We start from the raw sequence: 27,460 nt of genomic DNA, 5'->3' as shown, positions 1-27,460 counted from the left end.
TTTTTTACGCACGCACAAATCTTTTTTACACATACAAATCTTTTTTACGCACGCACAAATCTTTTTTACACATACAAATCTTTTTTACGCACGCACAAATCTTTTTTACACATACAAATCTTTTTTACAAGTACAAAACCGATTTACAAGTACAAAATATTTATGACCACATTTTGAGCCCATAGAAAACGTTTCCGATGTTATTCTGTGGATGTCTGCGCTTAATAAGTATAATTTAAACGACGCTGAGACTCGGTATGAGACATGAGTATTTCTCTTAAGCTGTTTTTCATACTGAGCAACATCTACGCATGCGTGAAACCCGTATTGCACGTTATGCTATTTTAGGTTTTGCATTTAACTTTTATTTATTATTACCGTAGACTGCAAACAGATAGTGTCGACCTGGATTTGTCGGTGCATTAGTGAAGTGGAAGTGTTTGGTACAATTGTGGTGTTTTCTACAATCACTGGCATGAACTAGCTTGACTTTCTTTGGTCACATGATGCGACTCCGCAGAAGTCACCTGATTTGTTGTGCTGCTAGTAAGGAAAAAATGGCTGCTCACTTGTCGTACGGTAGAGTGAATTTAAACATATTGAGAGAAGCAGCACGAAAAGAGCTTCGAGAGTTTTTGGACAAATGCGCAGGAAGCAAGGTGACAAACCCGCATACGCCTGTGAAATGTGGTCCAAACACTGGTAGTGGTACTCAATGTGGTCTCTGAGCCTCAGCGTTACCATGAGACTGTCAGTTAACATTATAGTCATAGTTTTATTTTGAATGTGTAAAACAGTACAGATAACGCAGACATATATCTGTATAGGTGCGTCGTATTATAAAGTATTCGAGCTAATAGCTAAGTAAAAGTTAGCAAGTATCGCCTGACAGAACATCTTTAGTTCTGCTTACTCACGATTCAAAGCTTTGTTTGTTCTTACTCTCTTACTTTAGGCCATTGTTTGGGACGAATATCTGACGGGACCGTTTGGACTAATAGCTCAGTACTCTCTGTTGAAGGTAAGTGCTTTCTGTTTACAAACCCATTTCTAAAAATGTTAAGAAGCTGTGCTTTGTGGGAATGCAATAATTTGCAAATCTCCTAAACCAATACATAAATAGAAAACGTCAGAGCTTTATATTGTTTAATGAAAAAATATTAGGCCCTTTTGAATGTGATGGCAACAAGACAACTGAAAACGTTGGTACACGAAGAACAGTCTGGAAAAGTAATTGGTACTAAAATGAAATAGCTTGAGGAACATTTGGTAACAGGTCAGTAACATGATTTGTACATATCAGCCATAGTTGAACGTGATCCAGAAATGCTACTGTCTGCTAATGTAAAATGCAAAGTGGAAAACTATTCTGTGGTCAGATGAATTAAGACTTTAAATTATTTTTGCAAAACGTGGATGTTGTGTCCTCAGGACTAAACAGGAAAGGCAGCATCTGACTTATTATCAGCACTTTCAAAAACCTGCACCTTTGATGGAGCTGCATTCATGCCTGTGGAATTGGTAGTCTACATATCTAGCAATGCTGAAAACAGGTTTGACATATGCTCCTATCCAGACTGGATAGGACAGCAGTCTTTTTGCACATTTCAGCAAAAGACTGCTAAACCGCATTAAGCATCTATTACAACAGCATGCATTCATAGTTGAAGAGTCTACTGAACTATCCTGCCTACATTCTAGACTTTTCACCAGCTGAAAGCATTTGGCACATCGTGAAATCAAAAATACAACAAATTAGACTCGAAACTGTAGAGCAGCTAGAATTGTATATCAGACAAGAAAGGTACAGTGTTCCTCTCCTAAAAGTCCAGCCGCTAGTCTCCTCAGTTTGTGGTAAAGATACCCATGCCCTTTTTTGAGATGTACTGGTGTCGCCAAATTAAAAATAATCAAATATTTTTCTTGGTCCATTTTCTTATTTTAAATCTTTTATGTTTTCTGTTATTTTTTTAGTGTAAAAGAAATATGTGTTCATGGGATTTTCAAATCTTGGAATTCTGTATTTATTTGCACATTATTTTTTGGAAGTGTTTGCACAATTTATGTCTAAATTAACTCAGACAACAGACAAGGCCCACGTCTTATTATCTAGTTTCTTTTAACACTAATGTCATGTGTCTAATGTTGCTGAGGGTGTTGTTTTAACTTGTCGTTTATTATGGTGTGTTCAGGAACATGAAGTGGAAAAGATGTTCACCCTCAAGAATGGGAGGCTTCCCCCTGCTGATGTCAAAAATATCATCTTTTTTGTCCGGCCCAGACTGGAACTTATGGACATCATTGCAGACAATATAACTAGGTGAGTGTATGTGTCTCAACTTCAATCTGCGATAAAGACAAGGTTTTGTTTTCTTGTCCTTTCTCTCACTTTGCATAGCTATCCACACTTTGCAACATGAATTGTGCTACTCTTTAGTGAGGATAGACACCATTCATCCCGAGACTTTCATATTTTGTTCGTGCCTCGGCGGAGCATGCTGTGCGAACAGCGGCTGAAGGAGCAGGGCGTGCTGGCCTCTTTCATCAACATCGATGAGTATATCCTGGACCTGATTCCCTACGATGGGGACCTGCTGTCCATGGAGTATGAAAGTGCTTTCAGGGTGTGTTCAGGTTGCAGAGTACAAATATATATCATATACTTGCTTTGGTGGAATCTCTCATATACACATAAATTACTCCCCTTTGTCTCACTCAGGAGTGCTACCTGGAAAATGACCAAACAAGTCTGTACCACACAGCCAAAGGCCTCATGACCTTGCAGGCTCTGTATGGCACCATTCCACAGATATATGGGAAAGGAGAATGTGCACGGGTGAGCATGGTGTAACCTGCAATAATTTCTGTTTTATATGAAAGCAGAGGCTCTGCAGCAGCGAGGTGAATACAGTTTTCTGATAAACAAATGCTCTGCTTGTTATCAGCTCGTTGCCAACATGATGTTGAGGATGAAGAGGGAGTTTGCTGGCAGTCAGAATCAGATTCTGCCCGTGTTCGATACCCTTCTTCTCCTTGATCGTAACGTTGACCTGCTCACCCCTCTGGCCACACAGCTCACCTATGAGGGTCTCATTGACGAGATTTACGGAATCAGTAATGGTATGAATAAATCAATTAGAGTTCTTATTCTTATGTTTGCATGTTGAGCCTCAGTAATATTTATTGTATCTGACATCTGCATATCCCGCTGTTTCTTTTGCAACTTTATTTTTAATCAAAAAGCAAAGCAGGATTACGCTTGAACATTAAAATTAATCTTCTTTTTTTCTCCAATATTTGACATATTGTAGTGTTGAGGTGGAGGTTAGTTTCTCCAGCAGTTTGATGATGTCTGCAGTCTAGTGATCCTTGTTTGGATGCTTGCCTGCAGACATTTCTGTGTGGTAGCTTTTCATGCAAGTAGTGTTACTATCCTGAGCCATAAGTTTTTCAGGGATTATTTTATTTTTAGTATTTTTTTTTTTTTTAATTCTATGCTTTCACTCCAGGTTATGTCAAGCTGCCTCCTGAGAAGTTTGCACAGAAGAAGCAAGGTGAAGGGAGTAAAGATTTGCCGACCGAGCCCAAGAAGTTACAGCTCAACTCAGCAGAGGAGCTGTATGCGGAAATCCGGGACAAAAATTTCAATGCTGTTGGAGCAGCACTAAGCAAAAAAGCTAAAATAATATCTGCCGCCTTTGAGGTTAGCCTTGTTTTGGATACATTTTTGCTTTTTTTTCCTTCTTTGCTTACATGTATGTGGTGATCATAGTGTGAAATTTCCTTCATTCCAATCCGGGTACTTTCGGGGAGCAACATGAGATCAGTTTCAGATATTCTTGCTAGGCCAAACAACAAGTAAAGGAGTGCTATGGTCCAGTGCATTATAACTGTAGCATGTCAAAGCCTTGAATTTTATTACTGAGGTGTTTTGTGTGATAGTGGTTAAAGATTATTTGGATGCTGCATCATGCTTGTTTCATCTCTTCTTGTCTCTCAGGAGCGCCATAATGCCAAAACGGTGGGAGAAATTAAGCAGTTTGTCTCCCAGCTGCCTCACATGCAGGCAGCCCGAAGCTCACTGGCTAACCACACTTCTATTGCCGAGCTGATCAAAGACATCACAAGTGCGTATATAATCCAATGCTTTCCCATCAAATCACATTATGTTTTTTAGCATACATCTCGCTCAGTTTTTGGCTTTAAAGTCTTTAAAGACAACTATTTCCATCAATATCCATTACTATGTAGTAAATCATCTATCATCTCATGTTTCAGCATCCGAGGCCTTCTTTGATAATCTAACAGTGGAGCAGGAATTTATGACTGGTGTTGACACAGACAAGGTATTTTTCATCTAGTTACCTATTTTCCTCCCTAAGATAAGTTGTTACACGTTATCAAAAACACGTATATATTAGATAAACCTGTTCAACCATTCTCACACGGCCTGCAGCTCCATGTATTTAGGCTACGTTCACACTGCAGGCGAAAGCGCATCAAATCCGATTTTTTTGACCCTATGCGACCCATATCTGATCATGGCATGACAGTGTGAACAGCACAAATCCGATATTTTCAAATCTGATCTGGGTCACTTTCGTATGTGGTACTGAATCCGATAGATATCTGATGTTTTAGAAAGTGACTGCTGTTTGAACGGTCAGGTCGCATTTAATCCGTCTTTTACGTCACTGACACAAGACAGATGCCAATTATCAGCTCCGGAGAAGACATCGCGAACGCCTCCTGGCCATCACATGTAGATGTTAGTGAAACTGCTGGGAAGACAACGTTGGAGAAATGTGAACATGTTATTTGTACTGTATAATCTGCAGATTCTGACAGAAATCTGCAACTATCCTTTAAAGCACCGCTTCTCTCTAAAACAGCAATAAGGATAATTATTAGGTTATTTACATTATTATGTAAATAACAAAATAACTTAAAGCAAAAATCGGGAGAGGTAAAGTCCAAAACAAGTCTTTATATTAAGGGCCATCAGTCAAACAATACTGTTTGCTCTGGGTCTAAACAGAGCGCGTTGTGTGTGACGTCTTCTTTTGCAGATGCGGGCCGCTTTGAGGGTTCACACTAGAGAGCGTTTGCTGTCACATTTTATTTGTAGTGTGAACAAGCAGACAAAAAAAATTGGATTTGATCAAAAAATTGGAATTGAGCATTAAGACCTGCAGTGTGAACGTAGCCTTAGATACTAAACAAACTGAGCATCTGAATGGGAGGAAAGGTGATGTAAGTGGCTTTGAACATGACATGGTTGTTGATGCCAGATGAGCTGGTATGAGAATTTCACAACTGCTGATCTCCTGGGAGTTTCCCTACACAACCCTATTTGCATCCTTGATGTACACCCAGCAAATCTGCAGCAAGTTTGTGATGCTTTCATTTAAATACAAACTAAAATCTTTGAGGAATGTTTCTTCATGGTATAGATCCAACAGGGTTTCCAGCACCTTGTTGAATCTATACCATGAAGAATTAAGGCAGTTCTGTAGGCAAAAGGGAGTCCAATCCAGTAGTTGCAAGGTGTGTTTTTATAGGTGCTGTTTCACAGGATTTTTAGTAAAAGTTCACTAAACACCCTAAAATTATGTGACTATGCAGGTGAACACGTATATAGAAGACTGCATTGCCCAGAAGGATCCCCTGATCAAGATCCTGCGTCTGGTGTGTATGCAGTCAGTCTGCAACAATGGCCTCAAACACAAGGTGATGGACTACTACAAGAGGGAGATTCTCCAGGTAAAGACATAAAGAAGCTTTCTCTGCACCCTTGGCTGAATCAAAAAATGATTATTTGCTGTGTCATAATTAAAACTGGATGGTTTTGAACTTTTTTCCTCCCCCTGTGTGAAGACCTATGGTTATGAACACATACTCACGCTGAACAACCTAGAGAAGGCTGGTCTTTTAAAGCCACAGACAGGCTCACGGAATAACTACCCCACTATTAGAAAAACTCTTAAACTGTGGATGGAGGACGCCAATGAGCAGGTACTCAATATACAAAAAAAGGAAAGCAGTTAATGGATTAAACTCATGAAAAAGCAAGGGCTGACGTTTGTGAGTTTTTCTGTTCTTTCAGAATCCCAACGACATCTCATATGTGTACAGTGGCTATTCTCCTCTTAGCATCCGACTGACTCAGATCTTGGCACGGCCTGGGTGGCGCAGCATCGAAGAGGTGCTGAAAATGCTTCCCGGCCCACACTTTGAGGAGAGACAACAGCTTCCCTCTGGGCTCCATAAGAAACGTAAGGACTAAGAGAAGCTAGGACTGCTCTTTGCCCTGCTGCTCACAACAGAACAAAAACAGCCGCCCTCCTGCTCTGTGTAGATAAGACACAGGATTTGTTTATGTCAGATGCTGAATAGCGGCAGATTTATGGCATGTAGCCAATGGTGCCACATAGCCACTGTTAGCTTGTCGTTTTTTTGTGTGCCTTTCTTGATAGAAAGGCTGAAAAACCACTCTGTGCTTGATTTGTGAGTGACAGCCAGTGTTTTCCTTTTGTTTTCCTCCATCTTTTCATTTTGGCAGTAGTAGGTGTTGCACTGATGTGAATAATGAATTTAATTATACACTCTGTTTGAAATGTGCTAATTAGAACTGTGTTTGGGCATTAGACAGTTGACTTGTTGCTACATGCCTGCCTTGCATTAGTTTTTAAAGGTGATAATAGAGGACTCTAATCTGGGGGGAGTGTATGGCTAAATAAGGGTTTTCACATTTTTTTAAAAAATTGTGCTTTAACAGAGGGTGGATTGCTATTTGCTTTACATTGAGCTGTGTTTTATTAACATTTATATTTGGTAGTATTTAAAGGATTTACCAGGTCAGAGTGGAATTAAGGAAAAACAATAAAATATCCTTTGCTATTGTTAATATATTTAGTTTTTATGTTGCATTTTAGTGACTTGCATCTCCTCTCAATGTCCAACAGGCCAGCAGGGAGAGAATCGGACAACGCTGGTGTTCTTCCTCGGTGGTGTGACGTATGCAGAAATAGCTGCTCTCCGTTTCCTCTCTCAAGTGGAAGACAGCGGGATGGAGTATGTTATAGCCACCACAAAACTCATAAATGGCACAACTTGGATCAAATCCCTCATGGACCGCCCTGAATCCCCAACACAATGAGTCACCTGCACGTACACCTGGCCACATCAAAAAGCCCATCTACCAGAAAAGCTCAGCTACTGTTTTTTTTTATGTCCACATCACTGTCCTGCAGGTGTTTCATTGATGTCTCTTCCGGTTTAAAGAGAGACCGGCTCTTTCAAAGTTGCCCTGTGAAAATATCTTTATGTCAAAGTAACTGTTACCTACTATGGCACTGCAGCCTTAGGCATTTCCACTTTCTAATCGCCTGAGTGATGCCACCCTTTGTTTTGCAAAGTCCTGTTTGCAAAGTCGGATGTTTGTGTCGGCCGTTTTCTTTTCTTGATGTGTTTACCGTGGGTTGGTCTGACTGAGAAATGCTCATAGTACAGCAAAACGTAGCTCTGAAGCATAGCTTGCTTTATCATCTGTTTTGCCCTAATCAAGAGTTTAATTAGAATTTACAAAATTACACATTTTTCCTTTTCTAAAAGAAAAAAAAAAGGCTGAACAAGCAATGGAGACAATCTGGTGATTTTTATTTTATTTAATTTTTTTGCAGAGGACTCTTCCCCCTGCTGGACATTAGAGAAAAAGCAGGTTTAGGGCAGCCGGAGGCTACATCTGTCTTTTATATACATTCCATAATCTTTACTGTCCTCCCTTTGAGTTGCGCCCGTATCGTGCAATTTAAAGGTTTATTGATGTCTAATGAACTTTGTCCTTTGGTTGTGTTTCTGTCATTGCAGCTATTGCTTTTCTGCTACTGTATATATACTGTATATAGAATTAAAACATATTTGTGATGCCATAGAAGAGTAATGATGCATTTGATTTGCATTTTTGAAAGCTTTTGTAGTTGTCTTTTGTTTGTTTTCCTTTGCTTGGATTAAAAATGACTAAATAAAGTCTTAAACTATAATTAGTGTCACATTACTTGGTCATGTGATACGCCATTTTGATTATTGTAAATTGGGCAATTTTTTGGTAAGGAAAGCTGATTGCAAGCGGATGAAAAGCAGGGATGAGAGTGTATTCCTCAGCAGTGCTCCAGTTCTCTGAAGGAGCAATTAGCGCAGTAACAGGCCTCCTGATCATCCGATAATGGCCCTGTGCTGTCTGGAGAGCTCAGCCCACGGCAGCCCATGATTTGACAGCACAGGACACTGATTGAATTAGGAGGCCATTTGCTCCATGTTCCGGTAGAGGATAACTCTGCGGCAGGAGGGTGTTTGATCTCTGTATCAGTCAATACCTTCTCCGTGCCTGACGCTATATATATAGGGAGACCTGCTGACAGCACTCAGATATTTTGGTGACCTCTGTTTGGCTAATCTTTGTAGTTTTTCCTTCATGCTGCTTGTGTAAAAGTCTTGGAAACTACTTTGGTAAATTATTCAGAGAATACTTAAATCTGTAAATTTTGGCCTGCTGTTTCCTTGAGGAGCAGGTGCAACAACACTTTTATTGCCATTAAATAAATCCCAGGGGATTCAGATCCTTGTGATCAGTTTTTCCTTTTGGCTCCTCCTCTCCCACAAGGGCTTGAAACGCTCAAGACGGCACACATCAACTTGGACTTCAGGGCTAGAAGCACAGGAGCCCTTCTGATCAGCTCCTGTCCTGCTCCATCAACACAAAGGTGTAAGTGTTTCCTTTTTTATAAAAAAAGAAATTATGCCTTTACCTCATGTGGACTTATCTGGCATTCATGCATGTTTACATTTGTCACTTTATGCACAGTTTGTCTGTTTTTGATAGCAAGATAAAAATTTTAAGAAGATAACAGACACTCAACTTTCTTTATTTTAACGAGGAGACATAATAAAAGTATACATTTTTATAAGCAAAATTTATTGTGACTAACGCGGTTCTTGTATGGGTGTGGCTGTTGTTTAATAGTGTGGAAAAAAATGACCTTAAAAAACAGATTCACCATGCAGGAATTGTTCTTGTTTTCATATCCAAAAGCAGTAAAGGCGAATGATGTTCAGTATATTATTTGCAACTGTACGCAAACAAAGCAGATCGATACTGAACCCATTTGTGCAACTTGGGGGATAAATTATTAACGCCAGTCTTTCCTCGGCTTTTACATTGCCAGGAATAAATAACTTTGTGCTTATAATACAAGTTAATATGAAGATGCATCCTGGTGTTTTTGTCTAAATTTCCATACGTTAAATTTAAATCATTCATACTGCCGGTGTTGCTTGCAGTACATATATGTTTAATGAACTTTCAGCCACCTGTCTTGATTCTAATTCTTTTCTTTTGTACTGAAATCTAACAAATGTGTTTGTTTGAAGAATGGGGCGAGGCCAAAACATGGGACACCTAACCCAGCTTGGTCGGAGGCAAATGACACAGCAGGAGCCCCAGGATGTGGACCCCTTGTTTATCCGCTTCCTCCGGACATTCAAGGAAATCCTCAAATTTGTTCTCTTCAGTTACACTGTGCTGTTTGGCGCTTTGCTCCTTGCCAGGTGGACCACTTATTTTATGATAGGAAAATAAAGTGAAAACACCTGTTGGAGAATAAGCCAGATCTAGGACTTATTAGTGGTGTTTATCAGGCAGACCTTGGGATTTGCGGCCTATGAAGTTTCCATAAAACGATAATAAGAGCTGGATTTATCATGTTTTCTTATGTGATTCACATAGTGGAGCTTGTGGCTTCTTGACACGACATTTCTCAGTGAACAAAACAAAGTGTTTAGAGAAACCCGTCGGTGAAACTTATTTTAACGCTGTTGGAATCCAGTGTGTTTGTTTTTAAATGTATATTAATAATGTACGTGTTACAAATGAGCACAGAGAAGCTATAAAACATGTTTGTATGGTGGTGTAGTATACACTGAACTATTTTATGTATTGTAAAAATGTTTATGTAAATACTACTTATCATCGGTATTGATAATGTTCATGTGTATTGATTTTTGTGTTCCAGTGCTAATATCTACTGAGTGAAGGGAAGCAAAGCTTTCCCCTCTGATGGGTTTTCATATGTCTAAGAAAGCTGAACCAGTAGGCAGACACAGCAAGTAACTGCTCCGAAAGGGATTAAAGCCTCAAGGTTTATATGACAATAAATTTGTGGTAATTTGATGAAGACCAAATTTGGTTGGCAAGACTGTATTCACCACCAAAACACAATATAATCAGAAATGGTTTAAGTCTCAGAGATAGACAGGTAAGGACAGAGCAGTAGCCCTGCTGGTGGTTTTCCAGTATTAAAGCTGTTGTAGATGATTTGTTGGCCAATAATCTGTCAAAAAGTATCTCAAATATATCTCTCATGAGTGATACAGAGTCATTCTGAAGCAGAAAGGATATTCCTGTCACAATATAGAAGCTGTGGTCAGTTTTTGGCGAAAGGGACTTTTACATATTATTTATTTACAGCAGGTGAGAAGTCTCACTGATATTAAAAAAATCTTTTTAAAGAAAGATCTGGCTAATAGGGGAGTAAAATTTGTAATACCGTAAATATAACATCACAGTTCCATAAAGATACTTGAAGAAGCCAGAACGGACTGGATTAGTTATAATGTAGAACACAGAGCAGAAACAATAAGCCAGAGTGATAAACTTGCAAAACACATCATTTCCCCTTCATAAATTCTGTTGACTACAGCCCATTTATATTATAACCAAAAATATTAGGGTACATATAAAAACACACATAGAAAAATAACTATTTGGCACAACGTCGGAAGCAGAGCCACAGCAGAGCGATCGTTTTATAGTTATTTAAAACTATAATCTCACATTTTCATCAATTTTACAAATAACCGTGAGAGTCGTTTTAAATGTCCCAGAAAGACATGGAAGTGTGACAGTGGTGCCAACAGAGGTGAAGTCAGCTATTTAGTAATAGTCTGCAGTGACGTAAAACTGTTAGCAACAAAAAGCTGCTGTCACGTTTTAGCCAAGAGGCGCATTATGAGTTTCTGACTGAAAGTTGCAAGGCAACATTAACAAAAGTAAAACAGTGTGAATGCAGTTTTCACAGGTGTTTCCCTTTGAAAACAGTGTGGCATTCAAAATAAGTAAGACGGGGTTAAAGAAGAATCAGTATGGTTTTCTATAAAGGTGAACTCGTCTGCTTGAAGGTCCTGAGGACTGAGACAGGTGGTGTGAAGGTTTGATCCAGAGGAGAGCCACATTTTTACAAACTATTCCACCATATGAACCTGAAATCTGTGTGTAACATCTGACCTGAGAATGTGCAGAAGAACACCAAACATTATTTATCATGGTGCAAACCTTTATGTTTGACAGTAATTTCTATCTCCTCTCTATGTGCACATTGCAAAAGGCTTTGCTGACTGGGAATTGATGTTTGAAGTTAACGGCTTCAGTTGACTGTAATCACAGAGCTAAATGCTTGTCCATTTACAATAGAAATTGGTAATTCTATTAAACATTTTATTTTCTTAAAAAAAAAAATGCTGCTTAGCATTCATATTTGAACAGAGCATGGTTTCCACCAGTGTATTGCAACTCTGATAGCCCATTGGGCCTAAGATGACCCTCTGTTGGGCCTCAACATCAAGAAGTGTTTTTAATGTTTCTTTTCTTAGACGCTGTTAGACATCCTACTTGATTTATGTTAGCTAATGTGTGCTTTTAGCTATTTTTACACGCATATAAACTGCTTATAAGATTTTGCAAAGCTATAAAGAAGCTAAAAAATAACCCCAAGAATATTATGACCTTATATTGTTTTACCTGTTTAGCTGAGTTTTAATAATTTAGAATATGCAAAATCTTGTGTTGGTGTAAGAATAGGATTATTCTGGAATTCTCATGCCAGAAGTGACTTTCTTTCTCATATCAAACCAGCAGCAGTGTGTCTGTAGAAGGCCTCACAATCACAACCCCTCTGTATGGTTTATGTCATGCAGTATGTTTATTTTTTTATTCATCAAGCTAAAAGCTCAGGGAGATTGAAAATCGCTTTCAAGAGTTATGAGGCCAAAATGGTAGCAGAGATCGTAAAAATTTAAAAATAAGCCAGCGCACAAACACAAATCTCAAACAGTTGCAGTACAATTATGAGTTAACAGGTTCAAATCATACAAAAATAACAACACAACAAAACAATGAAGTTTCAGATGAATTTCAAACTAATTTCAAGAGCGACCTCAATGACCAGCTATTTGATCCTCTAAATGGACTTCAACTCCTCCATATTAACCAGTTCTGATCCTTTCAGGTCTCGGTCTGTTTTTCATTCTGGAAACAAATAGTTTGTCTGATAACCGATGGATAGCACTAATTTTGACTAAGTGCAACTTGCAACTTCTTTTTTGTTATTTGCAAACGCATGTTGGCATCAATGTTGGCATCAACAATGAAATTAATTTCATTGTTGATGCCAACATTGAAATTAGATTGTAATCTATTGTTTATATTCACATTCACATAATGTGAATGTTTGATTAAATGGTTTTATGCAGTCTGATTTCACTGCGAATAAATATACAGATGAAACAAAATCAAACTGTAATTTTTTACAGTAGAGTGTGTATGTGTATCATTACTGCATAAAATTTTTCTTTTAAAATTGCATCTTAAATAAAAAATACATTTGTAATTAGTAAAATTTGTAACATTTTGTGATTATTAAAAGTCTTAAAAGGGAAAACTGCCTATAAGAGTAAATAACGTGCAAAATTGGAACCAAACTTTATGACTCTACTGACTGATCATAAACAATATCTACCAAGTCATCTATCCATTTTCTGGACAGCTTAGCTAATTCAAGGTCATGGGCGGGCTGGAGCCCATCCCAGCTGTCAGAGGTGTGGTACACCGTGGACAAGCTGTCAGGCCGTCACACTGATAACACAGAGAGGCAGACAACCATTCACAAATTGGCAGTTAACCTAACACGCATGTCTTTGGGACAAGTGGGAGGAAGCTGGATTATTTGGTGAGAATCCAAGCCCCCAGCTGCTGATTTAAACCCAAGACCCCTTTGCGTTAGGGTAACAGTGCTAACCACAGCACCACCATGCTGCATAGAAAATACTGAATATAACTTCTTTTCTTTTCTTTTTTTTACCGTGATTGAAGCCACAAAAAGTCAGAACAAAAACTAACAAAATGAAACCAAAATGAATTCAGAAATTAAAAAACAAACAAAAAACATGTCTTACCAAGTTTCAGTTCATCACAATGGTTTTCCGTTATGTTTTTGTTCTCCTTCATAGGTTTCCTGGTGATCACTGTGAGAATGTAGTTTGTATGATTTCCATAAGTCATTTGACAGTTTCCCTTTGTTTCAGTATTGTTGAAGGGGATGTCAACCCAACCTCCTGTGCAGTTCTTTCCATCTGACATCATCTCACAACCTGAAGACAAAAATTCAAATTATGTAGGTCATTTAACAAAACAAATAAGCAAATTAATCGATCAATTGGGAGCACAGTTCTTCATCCAACAGCCTTCAGATACTTTATTAGCAGAGCATGCTGTAAAACATTGCTGTTTTTATTTTTACTATATAGGTTTGATGCTGTGACCAGTTAGTATTTTTGTTATGATTCAAAGTGTCACTACTGCAAAAGCGAACTTCTGCTTCAATACATAATGTTACAATTAATTATTATCATTATTATAGTTGTTTTTCACAGTTGCTAACAAAATATGCAGTACATGTGAAAAAACATTTGGATGCTTCCAGATTTCTAAGGTTTTGTTTTGTTTGTTTGTTTTTGCATGGATTGGTTTAGTCATGTGCATACGGGCAGAAGGAAGTCCCACTGTTGTAGTTGTGCAAAATCAAACACGTAGGCATGCAGACTACAAAGGTTTGTAAAAGAATGTGTCACTGAATTCAAACGAGGCACTGTAATAGGATGCTACTGTAAGTTTATGAAATTTCATAGTTAATTAAACTTTTTCCTTCTTAGATATTCACAACAACTGTAATTGGATTGCTCATAAGGTTTTGAAGCAGAGTCACTACGTCGCTACGTCAATGAAAGTTTCCAACACTGTACTAACTCAATAAGTGAGGACTTCCAGACATCTTCTGGCATTAACATCTGCACAAAAACTGTGCACTGGGAGCTTCGTGGCATGGGTTTCCATAGCCGAGCAGCTCCTGTGGGTGTAATGTGAGGGTGGCTTTTTTTTAAATCCATATAGCTTAGGTCTTATACGCTGTCAGTCCTTATCTCTTCTAAATGACATTATTAATCCCTGTGTCACTTTTTAGACCCGTTTCATGGTCACTGATGTCATGGTGGAAAATATGACATGGCATTTGATTTAATTCTACCATAAACACATTAGTGAAACTTTAAAGTAATGTGAATAATCATGATCATCTGTCATAATGTAATGTTCTTAAAAAAGAAAGAAAAGTCATGGGTAACATTGTAGTAACATTCAACATTAGAAGAGTGAAAATGGCTCTTGGCTTTTAAAATCTGGGAGAATTCAGTAACAGCAAAGATGTGGCAGAGGTACAATTTTAAGAAGAAAGAAGCAAAATACATAGTGCAATACCTATTTTAATCATATTCAACATTAATTACAGTATAATGATTAGTGAATAATATCAATTAGGAGTTGGTCATAGTCTTATTACCTGTCATCATTGAGAAGATGAGTAGTAGCAGTGATGTCATCATGTTGGTTTTAGTCGCTTCTTTAAGATCTTTAAGTCTAAATTATTAACCTGCAGTTAGTTTGCTTTTGTTAGCCTGTCTTGCCTATCTGTGGGGCTCTGGTGATTCTTGATTTTTTTTCCATCCCATCTTATGTTACTAAAAATGTACTTGCCCCGCCTTTCTGACCACAAATTCCCCCTCCCCATTTCTTTAAGGTTATTTTCTTTATCATACTTACATCATCTTATTAGTAGAGAGGAAGCAAGTGGTTTGTGTGAGTGTGAGAATGACAATAACACTGAATAGGAAGTCAGCGTCTAACAGATATATTTATTTGATAATATAATAGAAAAATACTTATAAAGAGAAGAGTCTCTTTAATCTGCACACTTCCTAAACTGCAAATTGAAACTGAACAGCTCAGCGCAAATGTTGAAATCCAAGAAAATGATCTGAATTCTTCTATGCTTGTTTTGTACATTTGATGCATTTTGGATAGAGATGGTTGTATATTTAAAAAGTTTGCTTTGGCTCACTGACTGTTGAGTGGAGATTCTTCTCTGTTTGTCCGGGTGGTTGATTGACAGTTGGTTTGGTTGGACATTCATCTGACCGCTTTTTAACTGAGGAAATAAGTCCCTAACATGGTTGCTGGGGAAGTATAAATCAGTATGCCTTATTACAGGCAGTGTATACATAAAAAATTTCACACTGGCTTCTTTGATGTGCTTTGCTGCAGTGTCAGCTCCTGTGTTGTTTGAACATCAAAATTCTGACAAAAGGGAGAGAGCTAACAAGCATGTTAGCATTCAGTAGCATTTGTGTGATTGGTAGTTTGGTTTTATTTGATTTCATTTAATAGATATTTACCAGATATGACACAGATTTAACAAATGTGACCGGGAAATCTGAAAAACATTTATATTCATATGCATCATGCACTATATCTGTGACACTTTAGATATCAGTAAGACTGAAGAATGATACTTTGGTACAACAGTATCAGACAATCTTTGACACTGAGTGGGCATGTGTTCTTACAGCATTTATTCCTTTTGGATTACTCAAATGTACTAAGGTGTCACTGTGGCTTAAGGTTTGTGATTTCGACCATAAGCTATGACCTAAATCTTTGCCTTAGATCTATATACATTCAAAAGAGTGTTGAGAGAATATCATACAAGTTGCAGCAGGCCTCTTTTTAGGAAGTATTCTTCGATATGTCATACACACACACAGAAAAGAGCACAGGTGTAACTGGTAATTTAGATGGCTGCCTTCCATCTGGGTGAACTGGTTTGAATAAAAGTCATTGCAGTAAACACGCTGAATCACCTTCATTGCATAGCCAGTTGATAGAGCTGAGTCATTGTTAATGAAAATCTTTTTTAACTTTGTTTTTCTGGATATGACAAATCACTTTTTTTCTGGTATAAACACTCTCAACTGTTCATGTGCCTTAAAGTACCAGGAAACGAAGGGAGGCATTGATAACATCATACACCTGAGCTTTTCCTTTGACAATAATTGTAAAACTAACTTTCTCACAGGGCCCTAGTAGATGTGATTAATTTTACTTGGAAGAAACGTTTTTTCCAGTTACGCTTACATTGACGAATAAGGTTCTGAACTGTCAGAGACATCCTGCTGAACAAATGTCTGTCAGATGCATCTATTGCAATTATTACTCAGTTTATTTCCCATTCAGTTGTAGTTTAACTCAGTGGAATCAGTGGGTCATCATGCAATGACTACATTTAATAGGCAGTAAACAAGATAGTAACTCATAAAATGCACCCAATGTGGAATAACTTTTGTAGACGTTAAAACAAATAAAAAAAAAACCTCTAAAATTTATTAAGAAATCTGAATTTCTGTTTGAAACTTGGAGCTTTCGGACTCCACTTTCTAAATTCAGCATGCGAACGAGGTTAGTTCGATTTTTTTCACTGAAACAATGCACATGGGCGGGGTCTAATAGTTATACTTGGTTTTATATTTTAAAAACCTGGTTATTACCCTTTTTATGAATTTAAAGCGCAGTAAATCAAGTGACCTCGCGGTCTCCGCAGATAGGAAGATGACCAACGTCGCTGAGGGGTAGGTTTAAAATTTCGCGGCGCACCCTCTCGCCGCTCTCTGGTGACTGCTGAACGCCGCCCGCGTTTCGCCATTTTGAAAGTGCTGTAAGGAGGCAGAGGCGAGGGAACTCTCAAAGTAGAGTGCAAAGTCTACAAGCCAATAGTGGGCATTATTAATTACTTTGTGGAAAACAGTTCCGTGCTGTATAGCAGGGCCGAAGACTTTTGCTTACGTTCTTCAGAGTACCAAACAGCACTCCCGGCTTCATTCCTGCACTGCTCCTCGCTAGAACCTCCCAGCCGACCCGGGTCAGCACTGTTCCAGTCCAGGGCCCGAGCCCGCTTAGATACCCCTCTCCGAGTCGCTCACCATGGCAGGTAAAGCCACAGGGGAAAAGACTACCACAGTGCCTGGGGTTATTAATTAACAGGTGCTGACCTGTTTGACAACGATGATCTGTTTCTCTGTAATGTCATGTTTAACCAGCGCAAGCTAGCTAGCGAGCTAGGGTAATTCAAAGATGCCAGTGTAAGTCAGTGTTAGTGTTAAAGTGAGCGAGATTCTCCACAAACACACGTCAAGTAGTTATCTGTGCCTATGAGTTTATAGCAGCAGTTGCAACGCAGTTACTGTGAATTTCCTTAAGGCCTCGTTGTCATATTGATGTTTTTAGCTAAGTTAGCTGCAGGCTAACGCGTGTAAAGTTGTCTCTCTTTAATGGTGGTGTGTCCAATCTTGGGGTCATGTTGTGTGCAGGGCCCGGTGGTGGGAGCAATGATGTGCAGTGGTGCTTCTCCCAAGTCAAAGGAGCAATAGATGACGACGTCGCTGAAGGTAAGTCCATGTGATAGTCACTGAACACTTGCTAGCCTGAGCTGCCAGGATCACCATCCTGTGCACGCTTGTTTTAGGCTTTGCTTCAAAGCGCTGCTGCCACACTTTATATTTGTGGTATTTCTAAATATGCAATGAAAAGTAATGCCTTCTTCTTTTTTTTTCTTTTCTTTTTTTTTTTTTTTTACAGTAATAATGGGTATAAGGGATCAGTGGTGTGGTATTGTAGTCCATTTGGTTTCTCACAGACTGACAACAATCTTCTATTTTTGGCATAATTGCTGCAAAATGTCAGCATTCACTATTTTCTCAGTTCACCCTGGGTATTAGTGGGGCATTACACAATGTTTACATAATTGGGAGAGAACTGCATGTTAGAATTGAAAAAGATTTTACCTCTGCCAGAGAAGAATCTTTAATAGGTGTTTCATATTTGTTAAAGAAGTAGCACTTAGGTTTGACTAATTACAGAGCTGTTTGAGTGGCCAAGTTAAAAGAAAACCTTTACCAGCTAATTATTTCCGAACTAAAGGAAAACTCAAAGCACCAAAAGTGTGTTTACAGTACATGGTGGCCGTATTTATGCATTAAGGGCTACACATTTGTTTACAGTAAGCTTTGTCTGGGAACATGTATAAATGAGAGCCTCTCCTTGTGTCAATACATAGGAGTACATGGGCTCAAAACACAACACTCCAGTAACGTTTTTATTAGTTTCCTGTAAAAAAGGATTCGCCTTCAGTCTGTCTGCTATTGTTTTATGGGGTTGCATGGAGTCGGGTCGTATCAGGCGCACACTGTCGATGTTAACGACTGCACTAACTCAGAATAGTGCCAGTGTGTAAGCGGGGATTGATTGTTGTATTGTAGGACTTTGTGAGAATGGTTCTCTTTGAAAAGTGCTAAATAGCTGAAGATGGAAACTTTTTTTCTGTTCTTTTTTCCTTTGTGTCCTAAGATTGTTGAGTGTGTGTGTATAAATATGTGTGCGTCATTGCTGTGTTGTGTTTTCACCATGGTTGACATGATTTTCACCCCTCACAGGTGGGCTGCTGAGGCATTTTGTAAATCACTTCCCATTGAAAGGCAATGAATCGTTTAGACAGCAAAAGCCTCGTAAAACACTCAGTGTTATTGCAGTAAACCTGTCTCAGATTGACAATAGCGTTCATCAGAAACTCTGGCAGAAAATGTGTGGTTATTTATATTTGACGCTAGTCTCATTTTTGCAATTTTTATTATTGACAGCCGATATCATATCCACTGTTGAATTTAACCAATCTGGAGAGCTACTTGCAACTGGGGACAAGGGGGGTCGTGTTGTCATCTTTCAGCAGGAGCAAGAGGTATGTTTTAGTGACACATAGGAACAGTAATTATTTTTAACATTTGATTCATAATACTCCAAAGCAGGTAGGTCATCAAACTCAGTTTATATAACACAAAGGTGTACAGGTACAATGTTTCTAGTGATCTTGACCCGAGACATTGAATCTTGGTTTCATAACACTTGAACTTTTGTTTGATCTGTTTTGTATTTAGAGTAAGAATAAGCTTCAGTGCCGAGGAGAGTACAATGTTTACAGCACCTTCCAGAGCCACGAGCCTGAGTTTGACTACCTGAAAAGTCTTGAGATTGAGGAGAAGATCAACAAGATTCGATGGTTGCCTCAGAAGAATGCAGCACATTTTCTTTTGTCAACAAATGGTTTGTAAATTACTTTCTTTTTGAGTAAATTCTTTTGCTGTAGTAAATGTGAACTTTTGTTACGCCATCTACTGCCTTATATGGGAGTAAATATAACTCAATGACTCTCATGATCTTTGCTCTTTCTCATTGTTAGACAAAACCATAAAGCTGTGGAAAATTAGTGAGCGTGACAAAAGACCAGAGGGCTACAATTTGAAGGAAGAAGATGGGCAATACAGAGATCCCAACACTGTCACTACACTACGGGTGTGTATAACTGGCTTTATTACAGCCCAGATCTTTTCTTTTTGTTACATTGTTAGCCAAAACTGAGATCCTTTGCTTACTTTCCATTCATTTATAATAAGTAGATCAAGAAAATTAACAACAAATTAAATATGTTGAGTCTGGTTAGTAATTTACATCTGAATTAATTGGAATAAATGTTAATCATTTCTTTTCCGTGTTTCCTTCCACTCATTACAAAACTGTCCGTTCTATTTTGATTGAGACGTTGACTTATCTTATGAGCAAGTAAACAGATGGAACTAATAAAATTACCAATCTGTTCCTGCAATTACTGCAGTGCTGCAGTTGATGTAATGTCTGCTTTATTCACCTTTAATTTTCACAGACACCCCCCCCCCCTTTTTTTTTTCTCCTTGTCCTTACTGAATGGTTTCCAAATATAGACTCAGTTCAACAGGTTTGCCTTTATACTGAGGCAAGGCCTTTTATTTGTTTGTTTAAAGAGCAGGTAACTGTCCCCATCTTAAAAATGGGAAAATCTATGTACATTTTCACCTACATCTTTGTGCCTCTTTACCAGGGTAAGAAAAATAATTTGGACACTTTTTAATGTTTTTTTTTTTTCTTTTTCTTTTTCTAGTGTGAAATTTGTTTTGTAACATGCCTGTGTGGATATATTAGAGGTAAAACAGAGGTCATAAAATCTACTGCATCTCCCATTAAAGAAATATAAAAACAGCCCCACTTTTGTTTTCAGGTACCAGTATTCAGGCCCATGGACTTGATGGTGGAAGCCAGTCCTAGACGAGTGTTCGCCAACGCGCACACATACCACATCAACTCCATCTCAGTCAACAGCGATTGTGAGACCTACTTGTCTGCTGATGACCTGCGCGTTAACCTCTGGCATCTGGAGATCACTGATCGCAGCTTTAGTATCCTTTCATTCTTTAATTCCATAAAGTACTGCAATAATATAAAATTATTTTGTCAGTGTTTTGTCTTATTTATTCCCAGTTTTATCATTTTTCAAAGGAGCGTAAGCCAGGGAGAGAACTTAAAAAAAAATGTATGTGAATGGTATGTGAAATAATGAATGATATGTTGTGGTTAGTTTTAAGCCTTTGTTTGAAGAGATGCCTGATTTATTAATCCTGTTCACCTGCTCACCCCGTGTCAGTCAAATTAGACAAAGACTATGTCTTACTTAGCAACAAATAAAACATGATTCATGTATTTTTATAGGGCATATAAACAATTCTTTGCCTGATATTTAAAAATGTACATACTGTGTTTACAGGCAGACTGGACAAGAGCAAAAAATGATATTCACTGGTGTCTATTTAATCTGTAGCACAGTGTCATTATTTATACTACCACCAGATGTCCCCAAAGCGTGGGATGTTTAACTGGGTGCCTCTAACATGGTCTAAAAAATCACCTCCTACATCCTATGTTAATAATTTCACCCCATGAGTTCTTACTGCGTTGTTCTATGTAGGACAGCGGTCCCCAACCTTTTTTGCGCCACGGACCGGTTTATGCCTGACAATATTTTCATGGACCGGCCTTTAAGGTGTCGCGGATAAATACAACAAAATAAAAGTAGTACCGGTACCGAAAAAAAGATTTATTCATAACACATGTGAAAAGACCCAGGAAAACCAAGTTAACGATAAAAACGATAACAAAATAATGCTGAAAACCGATAAAAACCCTGAAAACCATACATTTTACACCTGAGCCTCTACGCTCGTGGCCCGGTACCAAACGACTCACGTACCGGTCCGAGGCCCGGGGGTTGGGGACCGCTGATGAAGGCTGTATAAACAAAGACGAACCAGAGTTAGATACAAAGTGGAATCATGTTTTTCTTGAATTGAGATTAGTTGCTCGTTTGGGCCGCTCATATCTTCTCTTCATGCTGGAAGATTGATGCAGTGCAACCCCTGCCTTTTATTAAGGATTGCGTCAACTGATGTAAAACACTTGAACCGGAGAAAGAATTAATGCAAACTAAATTATGTTAAATGGTTTTATCACTGTTGGCTCATGAGGTCAGAGGTCATCTGTAAGATTAATGTAGCTGTTAAAAGTTGAAAACACATGAGCATGAAATGGAAAGTATTCACAAGTGAATAACATCTACATGATTTGGGGCACTTTTGTGCTAGTGAGCAGATATCTGTGGCAAAACCTTTTCCATGTGCCAGTCACTGTTTAAAAAAAAAAAAAAAAAAAAAAAAATCATAGTGAATTTGATGATCTGTGATTTCAGTGTCTCATAGTGGCAATAGCAGTTTTTATTTTCCTCTGCGCACAGACTGTTTACCTGCAAGCAGTAAAGCCTGCTTAGATGGGTTCTTCAAACTGAGAACATGACTCTGTGAATAATAATAATACTACTACCAATTAATTTTATTTCTGAAAGATTTTTAAGTTGCTGAAATGTCTGTTCAGGTTTTTTTATTTGCTTGTTGGGGTTTTTGGGTTTGTTTGTTTGTTTTTACCTTAACCTCACCTCTTCAGATATTGTTGACATTAAGCCGGCCAATATGGAGGATTTAACAGAGGTGATCACAGCGGCCGAGTTCCATCCCAACCAATGCAACACTTTTGTCTACAGCAGCAGCAAGGGCACGATCCGCCTGTGTGACATGAGGGCAGCAGCGCTATGCGACAGCCACGCCAAACGTAAGGCGGTCTCTTTTTGTGTTTCTGTAGCTCTTTGACTGTGTGTCTCCTCAAAGATTGATGGGAGGCTCTTATTGAGCCTATCAGTGTAACACTCGATTAATCAGCTGCAGTTATAAAGTTACTCTTGCTATGGACGGTGGCTGACTGGACTAGTGCAGTGTGCTTGAACAAAGCTGACGGTTTGTTGAGAAGAAGACTTGACAAGTGAAAAGTTGCACTGTTGTGAGAGCCTTTTCTTAAAATGAAACAAAGCTGACGTCTTACATGTTGTTTTCTGAAAATATTTTCTTTGATTTTATAACAAAAAAGAAATTGAACAACAAATTGCTTCTCCAATTCTATACAATTCACATGGTAACATAAAATTCACAAATTCACCTAAGAAATAGAAGATCCTTAGAAGATCCTACTTAGTTTCCCATCTATCACATTATGAAGTATCCAGGCCATGTGGGTCTTAGTGCATGACGCTATAAAAGAAGATTTACACACTCTGCTTCCTGCTCACAGCATAGAAAACATAGCGCACGTACGTATAGATTGGTACCTGCTAAGCCAAATTGTTCAGAACAGTCAGAATGGTGACCCTTATTCATAACGCATATCAAAAGATAAGCGGAAAGGCTTTGTTACTTTTATGCTTTATTTCTGTGTTTATATAACCAGATTTGAAATTCAGTATCTTTTACAAAGTTGTTGTTATGTAAAGAAAGTTTCAGGGCTTACTTTAAAACAACTCGACCACTGTAAAAATTATTGTTGTTCTTCCAGTCATTGACGCTGAAATGCATGTGTTTGTTCTTCATTTTTTAAGTGTTTGAAGAGCCTGAAGATCCAAACAATCGTTCCTTCTTTTCTGAAATCATCTCATCCATCTCTGATGTAAAGTTCAGCCATAGTGGACGCTACATGATGACCCGGGACTACCTGTCTGTCAAAATTTGGGATCTCAATATGGAGTCGCGACCAGTAGAGACATATCAGGTCTGTAAATTATGCCAACACAAAAATACTGTTCCAGTTTCTGTATTACTTTTCTTCCTGTAAGGCTAGATTGATTCTAGCAGGTTCCGTCCATCCACGTGATTAAAGTGTAAATGTTGTTTTTGCTTTTGCACAGTTGTTGATGGAAACTCTGTATATTTCCTCATTGCTTTCTTTAAATAGGTGCATGAATATCTCAGGAGCAAGTTGTGTTCACTCTATGAGAATGATTGCATCTTCGATAAGTTTGAATGCTGTTGGAATGGGAACGACAGGTAAGCACTCATTCCGTGGCTTCCTTTTTTTTTTCTTTTTTTTTTCTGCAGCTGTCCTGGACAAACAAAATACATGCGTGCATGACGCACGCAGAGCGTTAGGGAATACTCCTTTTCTGACGTCACTGAACCCAGAAACGCAGGCCTTATCACTTACTGCAGTTATCTGCTCGGTGCAGACCATAATGTGGCTCATAATTTGGTTTGGGTGGGTGGTGAAGTGGTATAATTGGCTCATGACAGACGACAGGATTTAATGTCCATACTTGAAAAGGATTGTGTTTGCCAGTAACGTTAAGGCTACTCGCTGACTCACACCTTGTTTACCTACAGTGTTGTGATGACGGGTTCCTACAACAACTTCTTCAGGATGTTTGATCGAGGATACCAGCAGGACATGACCCTAGAGGCGTCGCGGGAAAACAGCAAGCCGCGATCGGTCTTGAAACCTCGCAAAGTAAGCACAGGTGGGAAGCGCAAAAAGGATGAGATCAGTGTAGACAGTCTGGACTTTAACAAGAAGATCCTCCACACTGCCTGGCATCCTCTGGACAACATCATTGCTGTGGCCACAACCAACAATCTGTACATATTCCAGGACAAGCTGAACTAGCATTTGTTGAAGCACTGAGGTCCCAGTTTCTGCTTGAGCGCCGCTGCTCTGATATACAAATATGAACAATAGCTGTCTGTTTTTGGCTAAATCCCTCTTGATGAGCTGCCCTTGGCATATGCCAAGAACTGCTATGTCAACAGTGGCATGAACACAGTACACCCAAGTAGGCCATCACAAGCCCATTTTCTATTTGTATTGCAAATATGAACATGTAGGGGTTTTTTTGTTTGGTTTTTTTTGTTTGGTTTTTTAAGATCTGAGTCATACAGTGGGATTTAGTGTCATGGGTTTTCTCTGGTTGGAGCACTCCAGTCATCAAGCTACAAATTGCAACTCCACTACATCCCAAACCAAAGGGAAATCTGTTCATACACATGTTTGGTTAGTTTGTTTGATTCTTCTTTTGTGCCATGGTTCATCTGTGTCTCATAGCCACTAGTTATTAGATTATTGTAGCTATTGTGTCTCATTAGTTTTCTGTTGCTCTCATATCATTCAGTCACCACTGGCCTGAAACACTGGTAATGCAAACTGTCGACACTCCATATTTTCACAGTATTTGTCCATTTGCCAAGTTCACTCACCACTTTCTTGCCAATATACAGTATGATTATGCAGTTAAAGGACTCGTTTAGTGTTTTAACCTTTTTTTATGGTTCTATGATTATAGCGTACAGCCTGCATTACTGCAAACATCTGTCCACAGTGTGCAAGATTTAATATTGGATCAGATTTTGACCTTTTAAGACAGCCACTAGTTTACAGTCATTAATATTAACAAAGTCTGCTTCATTTATACCTTTATAGTGAACTTGTTGCTGTTGATTAAATCAGGAAAACTGTTTTCATACTGTAACATTTACCATTTAACAATGGAGACTAAATTCTGTCTCTTTTTTTTTTTTTTTTTTTTCAAGTACAAGAAATAACAAAGAACCTGGTTTTTCAAGCTGCACTGAAACCTGAATATATATCCTGTTCCAATCTCGAGCCACTCTCTAAACAACAAGCTGACTTTCATGTTGTATTGATGTGGACAATGGTTTATAGTAATAAAAAATATAATTCCAGTTAATAGCCCACGGCTTTAGAAATGCTGGCGCAGTCGTGCAAAATGCACACACACATTTTTCAGGTATTGTGGTTTTATTATGGCTAATTATGCCAAAGTAACCAGTCCTATACTCACTCTGAAGCTACACTCAATTGAAGCCGTTTTGCAGAGAGTAAGCCCCCTTGTCTGACCTCGTCACCCTTGCAAACAATAGCTCAGGACAAAAGGACATATATAACTGTAACACACACACACACACTCACACTAGGAAGGGTGTGTGTATAATGGCATTATGTGGCCTGTGGCAACAAAACTAAGTTCTGCTGCAAGCTCTCCCGCTATTTTGTTTGCAGGTTGACCCATGGCTTTACCCTCTGTATCTACTTTCTGTTTGTACACTTTTTTTTTTAATATAATGACATTTTGTACTGTACCTGTTTAAAAATAGATTAATCACTATAGTTGATTTATTTTTGTATAAATTAAGGCAATAGGATTACAGTCTGATCACTGTAGTTTCTTTAGCTGTCTGTCTCAGATTGATTGTAGATGGAAGGTTCCTTGACAGTTGGGTAGCTGTTTTTTTGTTTTTGTTTTGTTTTTTGACATACGACTTGGGGACATTTTTTCTCATCCTGGAAGTTTGAAAACTTAAAGAAGCTTTTTCAGGTCTCAGTATCTTTTGAAGTTGTAAGCATTATAATTCTAACTTTTTGGGGGGGGGGCACACTGTGCATGTAGAGCTTATTTGGATGCCTCAGAGTTGGTTTCTAAAATAATTTGGATCTTAATATTCCACTTACGTGCCATAGTTTTTGATTTATTTTATTTTATTTGGCTGTGAAAGAATAGGCCCTTCTGGGTCTCTATTTGAAAGGCATTTTAATCAATGTTTATTGCTTAAAACTGTTTAGTCAACTTCTCTAAAGTTACTGATTTAGATTTATGAAAATGTCTCCTCTCTCCTGTGAAGCATGTGTTGCTTTGCTATACAGGCTTGTTTATTTATCAAGGAGAAATTGTGAAGCACTCAGTTTGCCGATGATTGTTATATGGCAGGGTAGTTAATGAGACATCAGGTGTAAGTGTTGTTAATATTAGCTGCACTGGGAAACCTAATGAAAGCTGAGCTGTCACTAAGTTGTTTGTCCTGTTGTTTTTCTTCTATTGAAAGTCAAATGTCATATCAGGAAGAAGATTTAATCTGTTGATGTGCAAACAACTTGATTATAGCACAATTTGTCCGCTTCATGATTTAAGCCATTAAATCAGGGAATGAAGCTTCTTGGTCCACTGGATGGTATTTGTTTCAGTTCGTGTGTTACTTTTATTTTAGAGAACGGATATCCAATCGCTAGAATGACAACAAAATAACCACCCATGTCCATACGGTGGTGTTAAACTACTGTTTTGTGTGTGTGTGTGTGTGTGTGTGTGTGTGTGTGTGTGTGTGTGTGTGTGTGTGTGTCTCTCACTCAGGGCTCTGGGTAATGTCTACTAGTGCTGAGGTATTTCACTAATCTTTCTTTTTCCCCTCACACTGTGTGAGGGTCATTTGTGTCATACAGCTCCAGTCACTTGAATAAACCTTCATAATGTGCCCATTCCCAAGTCAAGGATCCCATAAATTAACACATAATTACAGTAGCTATTTTTCATAACTGTGGTTTAAATCATGATGATATTCAAAGGAACCCTATTGCCTTTCTTAGAGCATTAAGAATAAATGAGATAATCAAGTCATGTTTCTTGAAATTTATGATGTGCCAGACAGGTGACTGCTCAGGGGAATTTACCGCTGCTCTTGATCAAAACGTACCTTCAAGAAAGCAGCTTTTCAGGACTCAAGACAAAAACTGCCTTATTTAAAGGTAGCTCATAACTTTTTCTTTTTTTAAAAAATAAAATCAAACATATGTAATGGCTTTTGAACAACACCCTGGGAAACCAAACCTTCCCTACTTGTTGTCTGGAGTTGTAAGGTTTTCTCAGTTGCAGCAGTGTATTATACATGTCTGATATATTACAGGAGTTAAAACAAATTGCACTTTTACCTTTGTGAATTTCATTAATTTGTATGTTCTGTTTCTTTAAAATGGCCTCTTGAATAAAGATTGTAAGAGTTTGGTGATCTATGGGGTGGGGGGGCTACAAAGGGTTCAGTGTACAGCTATGTCCTTGTCACATGGAATAAAGTACAATTTAGATGAAAAATAATAAAGAATTTTCAA

At 38.4% G+C, this 27,460-nt stretch overlaps 2 protein-coding genes and 1 long non-coding RNA gene across 5 annotated transcripts in view; 2 read left to right on the top strand and 1 right to left on the bottom strand.

The window, feature by feature from the left end:
* Nucleotides 1–27,460, bottom strand: part of LOC146656851 (uncharacterized) — a 44,797-nt gene that overhangs the window by 15,154 nt on the left and 2,183 nt on the right. Inside the window, exons 1-2 of one of the 2 annotated variants that reach the window (XR_014913974.1) lie at nt 16,768–16,897; nt 13,288–13,482 (exon numbers count right to left, since the gene is read on the bottom strand). This is a non-coding gene — a long non-coding RNA (uncharacterized LOC146656851). Of the gene's footprint in view, nt 1–13,287; nt 13,483–16,767; nt 16,898–27,460 lie in introns of those variants that run through there. The other variant, XR_014913973.1, reaches the window with a different exon arrangement.
* On the top strand, nt 473–7,627 carry LOC146656853 (vacuolar protein sorting-associated protein 33A). Its single transcript, XM_085424624.1, has 13 exons — nt 473–659; nt 956–1,021; nt 2,193–2,320; nt 2,438–2,624; nt 2,720–2,836; nt 2,946–3,120; nt 3,510–3,703; nt 4,001–4,127; nt 4,279–4,346; nt 5,626–5,763; nt 5,878–6,015; nt 6,107–6,275; nt 6,966–7,627. The coding sequence occupies exons 1-13, from the start codon at nt 504–506 to the stop codon at nt 7,157–7,159; spliced, it is 1,857 nt and encodes a 618-aa protein (XP_085280750.1). The 5' UTR covers nt 473–503; the 3' UTR covers nt 7,160–7,627.
* LOC146656852 (serine/threonine-protein phosphatase 2A 55 kDa regulatory subunit B alpha isoform) lies at nt 16,993–26,509 on the top strand. 2 transcript variants are annotated; one of them, XM_085424626.1, is made up of 10 exons: nt 16,993–17,207; nt 17,587–17,664; nt 18,913–19,010; nt 19,207–19,372; nt 19,509–19,621; nt 20,361–20,538; nt 22,133–22,297; nt 23,115–23,284; nt 23,468–23,559; nt 23,893–26,509. In XM_085424626.1, exons 1-10 carry the CDS (start codon nt 17,201–17,203, stop codon nt 24,170–24,172), a joined length of 1,347 nt encoding a protein of 448 aa, XP_085280752.1. In that variant the 5' UTR covers nt 16,993–17,200; the 3' UTR covers nt 24,173–26,509. The 2 variants fall into 2 exon arrangements, with proteins under 2 accessions (XP_085280752.1, XP_085280751.1); XM_085424625.1 differs by lacking the exon at nt 16,993–17,207 and having other exon boundaries at nt 17,574–17,664.

Source organism: Rhamphochromis longiceps, linkage group LG12 (genome assembly GCF_057381845.1).
Source record: "Rhamphochromis longiceps isolate RC_006_pf linkage group LG12, R_longiceps_female_GT1.1, whole genome shotgun sequence".
NCBI lineage: Eukaryota > Metazoa > Chordata > Actinopteri > Cichliformes > Cichlidae > Rhamphochromis > Rhamphochromis longiceps.
The sequence above is the reverse complement of the archived record's forward strand: the minus strand, read 5'-3'. Positions and strand labels throughout refer to the sequence as shown.